Source organism: Ursus americanus, chromosome 7 (assembly GCF_024610735.1).
Source record: "Ursus americanus isolate L20-20 chromosome 7, mUrsAme1.1.p, whole genome shotgun sequence".
NCBI lineage: Eukaryota > Metazoa > Chordata > Mammalia > Carnivora > Ursidae > Ursus > Ursus americanus.
Genome location: NC_142133.1, coordinates 57558986 through 57573390, shown reverse-complemented (window position 1 = coordinate 57573390; position 14405 = coordinate 57558986). Strand labels below are relative to the sequence as shown.

The 14405-nt window shown below is 48.5% G+C and overlaps 1 protein-coding gene across 2 annotated transcripts in view; it reads left to right on the top strand.

Annotated features, from left to right (window-relative positions):
* Positions 1 to 14405, top strand: part of VIT (vitrin) — a 98277-nt gene that overhangs the window by 34804 nt on the left and 49068 nt on the right. For both annotated transcript variants that reach the window (XM_087863734.1, XM_045809083.2), the window contains exons 4-5: positions 8257 to 8413; positions 13870 to 14003. In XM_087863734.1, coding sequence (XP_087719860.1) covers positions 8257 to 8413; positions 13870 to 14003 — 291 coding nt within the window. The remainder of the gene's footprint in view (positions 1 to 8256; positions 8414 to 13869; positions 14004 to 14405) is intronic.

Sequence of the window (14405 nt, the reverse complement as noted above, 5' to 3'; positions counted from 1 at the left end):
AACACATCATACGTTTCCCCTTAAATTATGTCCACCAACAACTCCAGAATAATCCCTGCCCGTCAGTGCTTGTAGAGAAAGAAGAGCTTTTAAATTACCAAATCTCCTCAATAACGTTTCTACATGTGAGGAAGCCCCAGAAGACTGGGTTCAGAGGAGGTGGCATCGCCCAACTGAAAGCCATGACGGTCAGCTCCATGCATCGTGTCGCCAGCTTTCCATCCTGCAATCTCTCTGACTTCAGTGAGCACCCAATCTCGTATCAGATAAAATAAAATCATGCAAAGGTGAGACTTTCTGGACCCAATTCCCATTGCCAAAACACACACTAAACCAGTTTAGATGGCTCCTGTGTACACTGCACTTCCTCTGCTCTGTACTTATCACCCATTCTTTTTTAAAAAAATATTTATTTGCCAGAGAGAGAGCACACGTGCGAGCACACACAAGTAGGGGGAGCAGAAGGCAGAGGGAGAAGCAGGTTCCCCACTGAAAAGGGAGCCTGATGCGGAGTTCGATCCCAGGACCCCGAGATCATGACCTGAGCCCAAGGCAGACTCTTCACTGACTGAGCCACCCCAGCATGCCTCACCCATTCTTGTAAGAGCTTTTTCATACAGTCTGTCTTGCAGCTAGACCAAAAGCAACATGAAGACCTAATTAGTGTTCACTGAGTATTTGTTGAATGGATGGACAAATGAACAGTGAAAACAACAACAACAAGAAAAACCCACTACAAAATAAAGCAAAATGTGGTAAATTATTACATGAGAATAACAAAGGCTATAGGAATAGGATTCATACTGATTTCATGAAGCACATTTGAGGTAGGACAACTATCAGTAGAATTATACAGGCAAAGGTAGGTGGGAGGGCTTTCCAAGTAGACTAAGCCCAGACATCCTGGGGGAAAGTGGAAGATGAGGTCAGGAAACAGTGAGTGAGGTGGTTGGTTTAAGCGTGGGGGGCGTCACTGGAGACGCAGCTGGGAGGTACATTAGAACTAGGCAAGGCCACTCAGAGAAGCTTTGTTCTTGGCCATTCCTTAGACAGTGGGGACCCTCAGAGTCTTTGGAGCCAACTACGTAATGAAGACAACAATCACCAAGATCAACAACAGCTGGCAGTGAAGCTACGCTCTGAAATATTTCCACTACGTTTGAGTCTGTGGAAATAGTCTTAGCTTGCGGTGAAATGTACAACCTTTAATTCACATAGTTCTCTCCAGTAAGTTAACCTTGATGCCTTGTAAGGCATGGAAAGCTCTTTGCAATCAACCTTGAAAGGTTGATGATTCCCAGTGGTACTGCCTTGGGCATGAACAGGTAATTGTTCTGGGACTTGGTTATTTAGTGCCTTGGACACTGATGAAGAGATACGCGGCTCTAGGTGGTTGTCGGCTTTGGTACAACACACACAGCGTCCTGGTAGGTTCATGTGTTGTTAGCTGCAGCAACTCATAAGCAATCCCCTGGTGCCAACACCAGTGTGTCCTCAGCACCGACTGGTATGTGTGCCTTTTCTCAGACCGTGAAAAAGGAAGAGGATTCACTTTCTAGCCCCCCTTCTGATGTGGGGGTGAGAAGGGAGGTGCACTCTCTGTGTTGCAGATTTTTAGTTGAGGAAACTCTACCATAGCAATTCTCAGGACTAACAGGAAAACAGTGGGATAAATGCACACACACACACACACACAAACATACACACACACACACACACACACAACCTATATGCAAGAAACATTCACCTGCTGAGGGCTGTCAGTGACCTTGGAGTTCAGAAAAGTCCTGTAGGATTAGAGTAGGGAACAGCAATTTAACCCTTTCTCCTCCACTATGGAAGAAGCAACCAGGTGGAGGTGGCAAAGTCTTGGCTTTAGAGCCAGAGGGCCTGAGTTCAGGTCCTCCCTCTGCCACTGACTTGGTGCCTGAGCTTGAGCAAGTCAACTCACTTCTCTGATATATAGAAAGAATATACCTCTCAAGGTTTCGAAGGGTCAAGTGAAAAAATGTATTAGAGTCCTTCGTGAACTAGAAATAGGTTATTTTTAGAGACACAAACTTTTGCAGCTACCCAAAAGCTGTGTTGCCACAGCTAGATTAACCCCTGCTATCCAATCCCTCCTTCGTCACTGTCCTTCCATGGCGTATTGTCTCAAACTTGGTTAGAAGGACCAGACTTCACAGACTTTTTGAAGTGCTTAAAACTTGAGCTTGGAGTTACCTGTTGAGGCATGTGCTCTTCACTGGGTCTGTCCTTATAAACAACTTCCATCATACGTCTTATGTTTCCCGCAACTGTTGCCTGATATAGTCTTCTTGAGAAATCTTTCACGACCAGAGGAAAATAGTTCTTTGGCCCCCACAGCTTCACAAATCAGCAAAAGCTTGGCTCAGGGGAGAATGTGGGACAGTATAGGACTCAGACATTAGAGTTCAAATCCAGCCCACCATGAACTAACACTATAATTTCATCATCCCAGTGTTAGCTTGGCCACCATGGATCCTCAGATGCCAGATTAAGCCTGTGTAAATACCAATTCTACAATCTTTTTAGACGTCTGGAGCATGCCCCATGATTTGTGGAGAATCTGCAATGGACTTCCTCATGATTTCTCTACCTAGTCACTCCTGTGTTCCCATGGCCTTCCTGTTTTGCCCTGCCCTGTGACTCAGCTCCTTTGCTAACTCCTACAAGAAACTTCCCTGTATCTGATGTTTTATCATATTTTGGAGCCTTTGCTACAGATTTTCAAGGAGCAACAGAAGAGGTCACCTCGTGGAGTGTAAAACCTTCTTCCACCAGCACCTCATTACACCCTCACTCTCTCTCCCTTACCATCTCATGCCCCACCTGCTCTCTCCTGAATAACCAGCTGATTTTATGGGTAGATGCTTTTCCTTGCCTCTCTGAAGAGTTCAGCCCACACACAGGCCCTTGGAAGCTCAGCCTCTATCCCAATTAGGCTTATCAAGAAATTTCTTCTGAAAAAAACTACTGTGTAGTCCAGAAAAGAGCTAGCAAGAACACTCGTTGACATCTTGGTTATAGTGGGATTATTAATTCATCCAATCCTCACATGATTTGACCCCTGCTTACCTCCCAGACTGCATCATAGACCCCTCTCTCCCTCATCCACTGTTCTCTACACACACAGGCCTCCTATACTTTCTTCAAACCACCAAGCCCATTCTCACATCAGGGTTTTTACCCTGGTTCTTCTTTCTGTCTGGAATGTCCTTCTTCTAGGCCTTTGCTGGCAGACACTTTCTCATCACCAAGAACCAGTGGTAGGAGATTAAGTAGACAAGAGTACAGGGAAAAAATCCTTTAGGGCCTCATAGACCATCTCAAAGAGCTTGGACATTATCCTAAGGGTGATAGGAAGCTGATGAGGGTTTTAAGCAGGAGATTGATGAAATGTGATTACTTTTTTTAAAAGTATTGCACTGGCTGTCCAATGGAGAAAGGATTGGGGCAAAGGGAAGGGCAACATGGAAGAAAGAAGATAAGATACGAGGCTATTACATTAATAGTCCAGACAGGAAATGTTGGGCCAAGGTGGAGGCAGAGAGGAATAGCAGGTTTGGAAACAAAACTAATAAGATTTGCTAATGGACTGGTTTCATTCATTCACTCATTCAGCACTTTTTAAAAAAGATTTTATTTATTTATTTATTTATTTGAGAGAGACAGCACACGTACAAGCCAGGGGGAGGGACAGAATCTCAAGCAGACTCCTCACTGAGCATGCAGCCTGACATGGGGCTCGATCTCATGAACCTGAGATCACGAACTAAGCCAAAACCAAGAGTCAGATGCTGAACCAACTAAGCTACCCAGGGACCCCTCAGCAGACATTCTTGATCAGCAGTAAACAAAACAGACAGAAATCCCTGCGTCTGTGGAGTATATATTCTAGTAGGTGAATGAAGATACAAGTGAAACTGGGACCTTGAAAAGTAGTAGCATTTAAACAGATAAAAGGAAAAAGGGTTCCAGGTGTGAGAAATGATCCAGACCAAGTCTGCAAGATAATATGCATTTGAAAAGTACCAAGAACCATATTGGCAAGCCCAGAAGTTCCATGGAGGGGACTATGGAAAGGCCTTAAGGATTTTAGAAGTTTTTCACAGGCAGCAAAAAAGTATTGATGGTTTTTACCCAAAGATTCAAGGTTGTTGAGGACTGTTTAAGAAAAATGGGAAAGAACGCTTTGCAAAAGAAGTCACTATAAAGGAAAGATCACGGTGATTTGGTCACTGGGTGTCAGGATCAAGGAGAAGGAAACATTCATCTTCAAATCTTATTTAATGGTCATTTTCATTTCATTAAATTAACATTTTTTAATAATTCTTTTAAAATAGGATTTTGCTCTAGTTCAATATCACAGTCTAACAAAATCAAATTTCATATCAAAGCTACTTATGCATAAGTACTTTTATGTTATAACAATTCCTCCTCATAAATAGCCAGGAGGTGAGCTTACAATGGCTTTCTGTTAATTGATTAGGAAATCTGTTTTCCAAAAGCAGCAGAGCTTGCCTGGGATCAGTGAAAAGATGAATGGAAAACAGCAAGTAGAGTATTCCCTTTGATTTGGCCTGCTATGTCATTGGCTTATTGTATGTGACATCACCCGGTCTGATAACCCATCCCCTGATCTGTTATTTGATCAGTCAGGAGAACCAACCCGGGGCAGAAGCATGCACAGTCCTGCCTCTAAGATTTCAGTGATGCATGAAATAGTGGCTCAGACAGTACCAGTTTTGCCCAGGGACCCTCTGAGAGCCACACAGCAATCACAGGACCTCAGGGAGTAGCATCCAAAGGTCATCTTTTAGTTCTAACCATCCAGGTTGCAAGTGGTTCTCTTTTGCCTGTGGCTGGTGCCAAGGGCCTGTGGGAAGAAATCCTTGGCGGATTCTATGATGCTCTTATGTCGAGCCCTGTTGTGAAATGACAGTGACCGGGAGAGGACTATCACTTTCTCCCCAGGAGGGAGAAGAAGAGCGCATGGCCGAGGAGCAGGTCTCTGTGCAAAGGTTCTACCCAAGCAGTCCTGGGCAAGCTCAGGGCTCTGTGACTTCAGCCCAGGGCTCCCTCACTACCATGGCAGCCATCCACTCAGGAAGGAACGGGAAAGGCTCTGCCTTGCTTTCCGAAAACATTCCTGGTGGGAAACCTTCTGCTGACTTCTAACTGAGTTGTTGAGTTGCATCCTGAGGTTAACAGTGGGGACGCAGCACCCCCCGCCCCCAAACTCTGGCCATTTGCCACATGTCTTCCTACTTCCCTTCAGACCCGAGGAAGTTACCTCTTGAGCTGCCTTCATTTTGACTTGTCCTCTTAAGGAAGTCTTATTTCTGCCTGTCTGAGATAACGCCCAGAGAAGGGTGAAGGGAGACACGAAAATGAACCTAAGCAACAAAAGAGAAAGAAAAAGGAAAACCTAAGCTGTAGGATCGAATAGTTCAAAAGTGTTCAGAGGAAATGCAAAGAGAAATGACTTCGTTTGGGCATTGAGTGGATGGAGGAAAGATTCTCCGAGGCTATAAGAAAACAGGCGACTTCACAACCAACCAGGAGAATACTGGAAAGAACTAAACCATGGTTTCCATCCTCAAAGAAGAGCGGCCAAAAAGACGCAAATGGCTGCTGCTTCCAGAGGCCGGATTCAGACGTACACTTTCCAGTGATTTTGGCAATCACTTTTAATTAGCTCACTCTCTCCAGCTTAATTTTCTGTACAACTTTAACAAATATTTGACCTTTAGCCACACTTTGCCATTGCACCCTGTTTGTCCAAAGCACGTGAGCATACGTGCTTGATTTCGTCTTCCCTGCTATGGGTCGAGTAAATTCACTGATTTTACTAACCCAGGTGGGCGCAGTCAAAGCCGATCTCGGTTCAGGTACTCCCAGGCCTTTGTAAAACCTGAGACCAAACAAACAAACAAACATCCCTTAAGGGAAGGGGAGCTTGATTAGCAAGAAGCACAATATCGCCATGTGACCGTTTCCCCCTCGTCTTTTTAAACCAACTCTTTCACGGAAAGCCGCTTCCTGTACTGTGAATACCCTGAAGTCCTTCAGGAGCTTTGATCATTGTCGATACTCATCCAGTAAGGTTCTAGAAGTACCTCCCATTTATCTTCTCCACTCCAGAAGATTCGGGTCCGCCTGCCAGGAGAGCTAAAACCTCCCAGAGCCAAAATCATATGCACATTATCCCAGTTCACAGAGCGGGTCACCGCCTAGTTCAAATACCTAAGAACCAGGAAGGCAGCCTCCCGTTTGGGGTCCGTGTAAAGGAGCAGATGCACTTGGGGGTGCAGCAGTGCGCAGACGGAGGGGAGCTGAGCACGTCCCATTACACCCAGGGATCAATTATCTCATTTCAGGAGAGACTACACTGGCGTCTTCAGCCCCCAAATTGCCTTTAAAAAAAAAAATTCTGAGGTTCAAAATAGTAAATGCAGCCTTGAGTATCAGGATTTAAAAGAATGAAAGATAAAAGGAGCACGGCTTTGGAGAGGAGGCCACCTGTGGTAGGGAGGAGAAAACCGCAGGCCCTTCAGAGCACCGCGCTCGGCTTCTTAACCGAGACCACAAATTGTTTTAGCCTGTGATCAGGCTCGGCCCCCCACCCCCGGGAGAAGGGCTTCCGGCGGCCCAGCCCTGTGTGGCCAGGATCGGCTGGGAGGAGTGTTTAGGAAAAGAGCGGGACTTGTAGCTTCACTCCTCCCTGTAGTCTGAGTGAGACCCAACTGTGCTCCGGTCAGGTACATAAGGGTTAAAAAAAAAAAAAAGAGTGTGCGTTTTGGAAACAGCTGGAAGCCATTAACAGCTCTGAGACCATCTCTGTAACCCAGTCAGAGGGTGGGTGGCCGGGCAGAGATCCTGCATCCCTGTGTGTAATCACGGACTCCCAGCACTGGGCGGGGCATTATTTCTGCACCCCCCCCCCCCCCCCCCCGCCATGCAGAAATCCCCTCTTCAACTGTTCAGGCCCTGCTCGCACGCTCCCTGAGCCAGCCCCGCTCCAGGAGGCAGCCCCTTTCTTTCAGGGGCAACTTCGGGCACTAGAAAGTTCTTTGCAAAATTGGCCTCTTTGGAAAGTCTCCCCTTCAGTTCTCACTTGGCCGCCTGGTGTCATGGCACACAACTGTCCTCTTTGGGAAGACAGCGACCCCTTGCCCCTTCCAGATTCTCGCCTCCTCGCGGCCAAACAGCCCCATCTGCCAGCCAGCGGGTCGGTCGGTTTCTGGACTCCTGAGCCTGCTTACTCTGAACTGTGCTCAGCTTCAGAGCCCCTTGTGAAGAGCGGGACCCAGGACAGAAGACACTCCCAGCTCTGAGCGCAGCAGTATGGAATCATCTAGGAGACCTTTTCCTTCAGGAGTTTTGAGGGCAATTTTTTCAGGAAAGACGCAGCTACGCCCCCTCTTAGGCACTGCCCCTAGAGAATCTCTGCCCCCTCATCCCTGGGCAAGCTTTCAGCTCTAGAAGACTTGCCTGATGGACGGGGCTAGTCTGGGAATGGCTGCAACAAAGCCAAGAACGAGAGATGAAAGAATGAGTTTCCTCTAGATTGCTCCAAGGTGGGGCGGGGTGCCTCGCTTCCCACCAAGTGCAGAAGCAGATGAGTCAAGATGGTTCTCATCTTGACCCTGGATCTCGGACCCGTTCTCTAGGACCACGACCAAAGATCTCTTTCTGTCTCCCAGCCCTCCCAATCTCCGTCCTCCCGCCCGGCTCCAGCACAGGCCTCTGAGGCAGCAGGCCAACCTGGTCCTGGCCGCCTGGCCCCAGGCCCAAGCTCCCTCATTGACCCTTTCTGAAATGCCCTCCCTTCATCCCGTAAGGTTGTCTGAGAGGTCCCTCTTTTCCTGGACTAGCCCCAGAGCATCTGAAAAATCAGTGTTTTCCAGCCATGGGCTCAAGGTGACATTTCTGACCCTTGGAGGTGGGTCTTTTCCCAGAGTTCTCCTCTTCGATTGTCTGGAGAAGCACAAGATTCCACCTCTGTTTTTGCTCTCAACAGGCTAAATGCAATGGAGGGTCATTATTGTGCTTTTGGTCTGAGGAATGTCCTAATTATATCTTTGCTTTCATTATATGGAGAGGACCCAGGGTCAGCCCAGGCTCTGGCTTTTGGAGATTAAGTAAATGAACAGTTATGACCTGACAGAGTCACCCCGTATATAAGCTGATAGCACTAGGTGTAATTTTGACCTCATTTTGCTTTCCCAGCTGTGCCCCAGATCAACTGCGATGTCAAAGCTGGAAAGATAATCAATCCTGAGTTCGTTGTAAAGTGTCCAGCAGGATGCCAAGACCCCAAATACCACGTTTATGGCACGGACGTCTACGCATCCTACTCCAGCGTGTGCGGAGCCGCGATTCACAGGTGGGTAGCCCCGAGCTACTTTACAACGAGCAGTGAGGCTGTGGGCAGGGAGCTCCCCGGGCAGGGGTGCCCGACTTAGCCAGCAGCACTGCACACGTGTAACCGAGCATCCTGTACTGCTCGCGGCGACCCTGTCCCATGGGATTACGCCCATGCTAGGCGTGGTCCCGGCTCTCCTTTCACCGCGCTCCGTGGAAAGGACCCACTTCTCTTCACCCTAAGGGGATGGGGAGGAGGATTCTACTCTCTCGTGTTCATGACAAGGAAACCAAAGTCCTCGGTGACAGAAAGCATGTTTTTTCTACCTGTATGTACTGCACGAGGAGATATTAGGGATGTGACTCGGAAGGCCTGGAAGTTTGGAGAAGAAATGTCACAGCTGCGGTGATGGCTTGGAGACGAGTAGAACAGGCAAAGCGGAGAGGAGGGTGACAGGTGGTTCTGCTCAGTCAGCTGTTGGTTTGGGATCCAGGAAGAGGGGCAGGAAGTAGGACATGCTTTGAACTAAGTCACTGCCTAAATGAAGAGAGGCAGAAGTGACCTTCGCAGAATCCTCAGACCTCTTTTGCTTAGGCTGGGCGTCCAGACTCAGGGGGAGGCATGTTTACTTCCTAGCTTTGACAATAAGGCTAACGGGTCTGTGTCAAGCACCTCACTTATGTCACCTTATCTAACCCTCACGGTTCCCTATGCAGTAACTGCTACCGTAATCCGCCTCCCAAAGATGGAGAGAGGCTGACTAGCTTTTCTAATGCCGCGCTATTAGGAAGTGTCCAAGTGGGGACTCGAACGTAAGTCCAGTGCCCATGCTCCTAACCACTGCTTTGAGACAGCTTTGAGACGTGACTCCTGAAACATTGCTCAGCCACCAGATACTGGGCAAAGTTTCTGAAGTATTCAGGCTTCAGTCTCTTTTTCCTTCTCTTTACTTGCACACCAGTCAGCTGATGGATCCATTGTACCCCCGCCAGGACAGGGGAAAGATGTAAAATTCCCTCCCTCTCCAGGTGTCTCTTCAGTAGCTCCTCAGAAATTTGGGGAAGCAGCTAGAATGAAGTCGATGTGTAAAAGGAGATTTGAGAATCACTAGCAGATTCTGTTCGCCGTCCTCCTCTCCGCCCCCATGGAGGCTGACGAGCTGACTGATTTTCCAACGGGAGCGGGACTCTGAAGGCTGTATTACAGAGAAGTAGTGAAGCAGTCAAGAAAAACTACACCAAATCCTGTTTCTTAACCCCACACTATGGAAAAAATATTTTGCTTTCACTCTGAAAGAAATTTCATGCTAAAAGGAAAGAGGCACACGAATCTACCCATACACGCGTGTGCATGAGCACACACGTGCCTGCTCCCGCACATATGCTTGCACACATGTGCAAGCTCACATACATCCTCACACACATATGTGCACACCCGGAGCATCTCCCACACCATGCGCTCTCTGCAGTCCCTGTCTGCGGGGACACCGATGTCTGCCGCAGGGGCCAAGCCTATCTTGAGGTCGCCTGTATTTTTCCAGCTGGGATCCAAAACGGTTGGCCCTTGCTTCCTCTGGCCCTTGCTGGCGCTATCTTGCCCTTCCGTGTTTCCCAGGCAGGACAGAGTCGCATGAGTTAATTCAACCTCACAAAGATGTCGTCATAATCACAGTAATCCCTTGCACTGTGATTCTCTCCTTCTAGCATCGTCTCAACCCCACAAGGCTGCTGTTAACATCCCTGTTCGTTAGAAGAGGAGCTGAGTAATAGGAAGTTAATTCAATGGCTAGTTCATTGCACGTTCAGGACTAGAGCTCATGTCCCCTGACTTCCAGTCCAGAGCCCAAGTGACACATTTACGTAAGAACTGCTTAATATACAGAGTGACGACATGAGGTGGATGTGGACTTCGGACCAGTAAGAGTCGGGAATGGCTTGGTGATGGTTGGCCACACCACTGGGGACAAAGTAAGAAGGGCGTTGACGAGGACTAGGACTCGGCGATCCCAGCGTTTGGGTTGGAGTGTAGGAACTTGTGGCGAGAATATAGAGGAGGGTAGACGGGAAGAAGAGAAGAACTTGAATGTTCCAAAAACAAGATTTGCTACTTGAGCAATCAAGTGCCCTAGAAGCTTCCTGGACCAGGGTCTGATCTAGGGGGAAACGCTATTCGGAAAGAAGTAGCACCGTCCACGGGGAGGACGCACAGAGGTCTTAAGGGAGAACAGACAGGAATTTTGGATACTCTCAGTTTTGTTTTTCAGTCTGTTTTCAGAAGGCAGGATTTAAGACAGAGAACTTGAGTAGAAAGTACAGACGGGGGGCGCCTGGGTAGCGCAGTCGTTAAGGCGTCTGCCTTCGGCTCAGGGCGTGATCCCGGCGTACCAGGATCGAGTCCCACATCAGGCTCCTCCGCTATGAGCCTGCTTCTTCCTCTCCCACTCCCCCTGCTTGTGTTCCCTCTCTCACTGGCTGTCTCTCTGTCACATAAATAAATAAAATCTTAAAAAAAAAAAAAAAAGAAAGTACAGACGGGGCCTCCTTTACTGGCCTGTCAGAGCCCCCCCCAGTCAGAACTGGGAGGCTGGAGAGAGCACGCTTCGGTTTAGGATTTAATACTCATACAATATATCATAATCAGATGTCTTATTATGAGTGATCCCCTTGACTCTTTCAGACCAAAGGGATGATGAACGTATTTGAAGCATCATATTTTGGCTCAGTCTTGTCCGGAATTCACCTCTGTGTTTAGAGAGGGACCAAGTGCTGGGAGAGGGAGGGTGTCTTCTCAATGGGGCGAAGAGGCCGTCCCCATGCAGAGCACTCTTCAGTCTGCTTTCTGACCAGATGCTGCCCTGAGAACGGCAGCTGTTCAAAACCCGGCCCTTTTCTGTGACCCAGGCTGCTGACCGTCAGCTGAGGCCTGTCCCCCGGTACCAGGGTCCTGGAGGACAGGAGCTGAAGGCTATGTCCAGCATCACGCAGGGCATCTGAGGATGCCAAGAAGTGGAACCGGTTTTTGCTCTTTCAGAGAATATATCCGAGGTGCCTATCTCTGAGTGAGGATAGAAACGAGGTCACACGTACATCAACTCTCCAAAGCGCCCTGGCTCCTATCTGCTTCATAAGTGAAACCACAGCCTCTTGCAGGCTCTCTCCCTCCTCCAGCGTCTCCTCCAGTGGTCGAGTCTCTGGTGCCTTCCACCTTCACGGACTGCCGTTGGCACCTGTAGTTTATAGACCACTGACCTCCCCAGCATCTACCCTTCTCTAGAATATCTGAGAAGGTCCTCAAGTCCATCCTCAAGATGAGGCATCCCTCTTGTCTGCAACAGGGCAGTCTCATGAGCACACCATCGTTCTGTCCTGCACCTTCCCCAAAGTCTGGGTTTTCAGCCTCACATCGCCCTCAGATGGGGCGTCAGCAGCCCTGCCCAGCTGGGGAAGGCACCGGGCGCTTCCCAGGTCCTCGAACGGCCTGAGGGAAGCTCAACACTGGAAGTGCAGCTACCGCGCTTCCGACTTCACTTCAACAGGACCAAGTGCACAACACACATTTCCTCAATACGATGGACTATGAAACCAAGGGCAGAATAATTTCTTGGGAGGGAAAGAAGAAAGGTGTTATTTCTATCTTCACCCATTAATTATAAGTAAAGGGAGCATGGGAAAATTTTTTTCAAATAATTAGAATTTTCAGCCCACACAAGTGCTGTGCTCATAAATGTTGAACGACCAGCTCCCCCAAAGCAGGGGTAGTGCTGATTGACCAATTTCAGGGGCATCAATCCTCCCACCGTGGCTGATTTCAAGCTACCGTGTGAAATGAACCAACTCTCACGACCCTGGAAAGTTAACAGTTGGCTTTCAGGAGCCCGTGTGGGCGGCATCCAGGCGCCACCGACAGGCCTTCCGACGCAGAAGGATAAAATACTGTCTTTTCCCTAAGAAAATGTCTAATCTAGTTGGGAGGCAAAAATCAACTCAAGAAATTTTTAGGAAATTGCACAAGACTGAATAAAATCAGAGTCTTGGTTGTGAGACAAGAGTCTGAGGCATCGTTAGGAAAGGATGTAGCCAAGTCTTTTCAGAATCTCTGTGGGGAAGACAGTGTTGGGCACGAGCAGCACGGGCCTCCTCAGGCAGAAGAGGGAGCTGGTTTTCCAGAGCAAGAGAGCAGCATGAACACACACGTGAGCGGGAACCATGTGCTCCGTCGGGGGAGCTGAGACCAGCCTGGCTGCGGCTGGGAGACGTGAGGTAACTGATTCTGAGCTCCCGAGAGACAAGAGAGGGCAGGGTCACAGAGATTTGGAAAGATGACCCTCAAAAAAAAACCACCACCACCACCAACAACAACAACAAAAACTCTTTGGGTCAGAAAAAAAAAAAAAAAGGTTTGGAAAGATGAAGAGTTGGCATCAGAGGGTGCCTGTGCTTTTGGACTCTGAGGGGCAATTGTGACCAAGTGGGACAAACCCAGGAGTCCAGGTCAGCTAGACCTGGGTTCAAATCCCTGCCTTATAATTCACTAGTTACAAAATCTGGACTGAGTCACTCCACGGGTCCAAGGCCGATTCTGCGAAATGGGAACAATAGCACTGCCTTCTCTCTGCAACTCACAGGTTTGCAGGAGGAGCTGGTGGGAAACCTGCACGGGGATGATTTTAAAGCAATTAAGTGCTCTATATGTCAAGTACTATTATCACTTTGCTTCCTTCTGGGTCATTGAGCAGTTGAGTGTTGAAAGTTCTTGACTCGTGAAGGTGGGAGGGCAGGAAACGGCCACTCATTCCTGGAGGGCAGGGAGGGTGCTGATGAGAACAAATCTGAGTGCGTTTTAGCTCCCTGTGTGCCACGAATCGGATACCCACAGGAGCCACAGGAGGCTCTGGGACAAAGACACGACAATGGGAAGGGAGCCGAGGAGCCAGAACGGAGCCCCCGCTTCACATACAAGCAAAGAGGTAGATCTGTCAGTCTCTGTCACGTCAGGACCGAAAACCTTCAAAATCGTAGAAATTAAAGAAACAATTCCTAGTCCTTAGGGGAATCTTTTTAATGAGCTCAGTTTAGCGGCACACCTCCCTTCCCTGGCCCAAAATAAAAGGAAAACTTAGCTTTGTAAAAAGTCACGGCCACCGTTCAAAACAACGGGAGTCATTCTGCTACGTCACGAAACCAAATTAGAAATGGTCAGGAAAGACGTTTTACTAAAAACCACGAACTCGTGGGGACGAGGAAGAAATCTGAGAAATCGCTGCCTGCCCAGAACCCCGGGTCCTGTAATGAGAGCGGGGACGTGTGACCTGGCGGTCAGATGCTGGGCCGCGCGACGACGGAGGCACCTTCTGGGGGGGCCGCCAGCGGGGTAAACCTTGGCTCACTCCCCTGCCCTCCTCGCTCTCCGTAAAGACGGAGGCTGGTTTGATAGTCGGTTGATTTCTCTGTGCGTCACACTCTGCCTTCTCTTCGTAGTGGCGTGCTGGATAATTCGGGAGGGAAAATACTTGTTCGGAAAGTTGCTGGACAGTCCGGCTACAAGGGCAGTTACGCCAACGGGGTCCAGTCGCTGTCCCTGCCGCGCTGGAGGGAGTCCTTCGTCGTGTCAGGTAGGCCTGCGCTCGGGACAGGCGCTGCGACGGCCGGCGCGTGGCTTAAGCGACCAGGGGGTGAAATGTGCTCTTTTCAGTGTTCTGCTGGCTTGACTTGATGGCCCAACTCATTTCATCAAAATCGGAAGCATTAGCTCTTCCGATAATTAGGATCATGAAACAATAAATTATAATTACAGTGATGAATCACTATGAAGTCTGGAAATATTAAAAGGCTCCAACTGCTCATTTTAAACTCACTGCAGCTCTCCGTAACCCCCAACTTTTAATGAAGTGAATTACATTTAATAACTTGGGTTTTTTTTTAACTACTCCTTTAGTCAGACCAAATATGTCTCATATCTGGATCCTCATTCCTTGATGCTGCCGGTAAATGGAAAGGGATATTGGCTCTTAGAG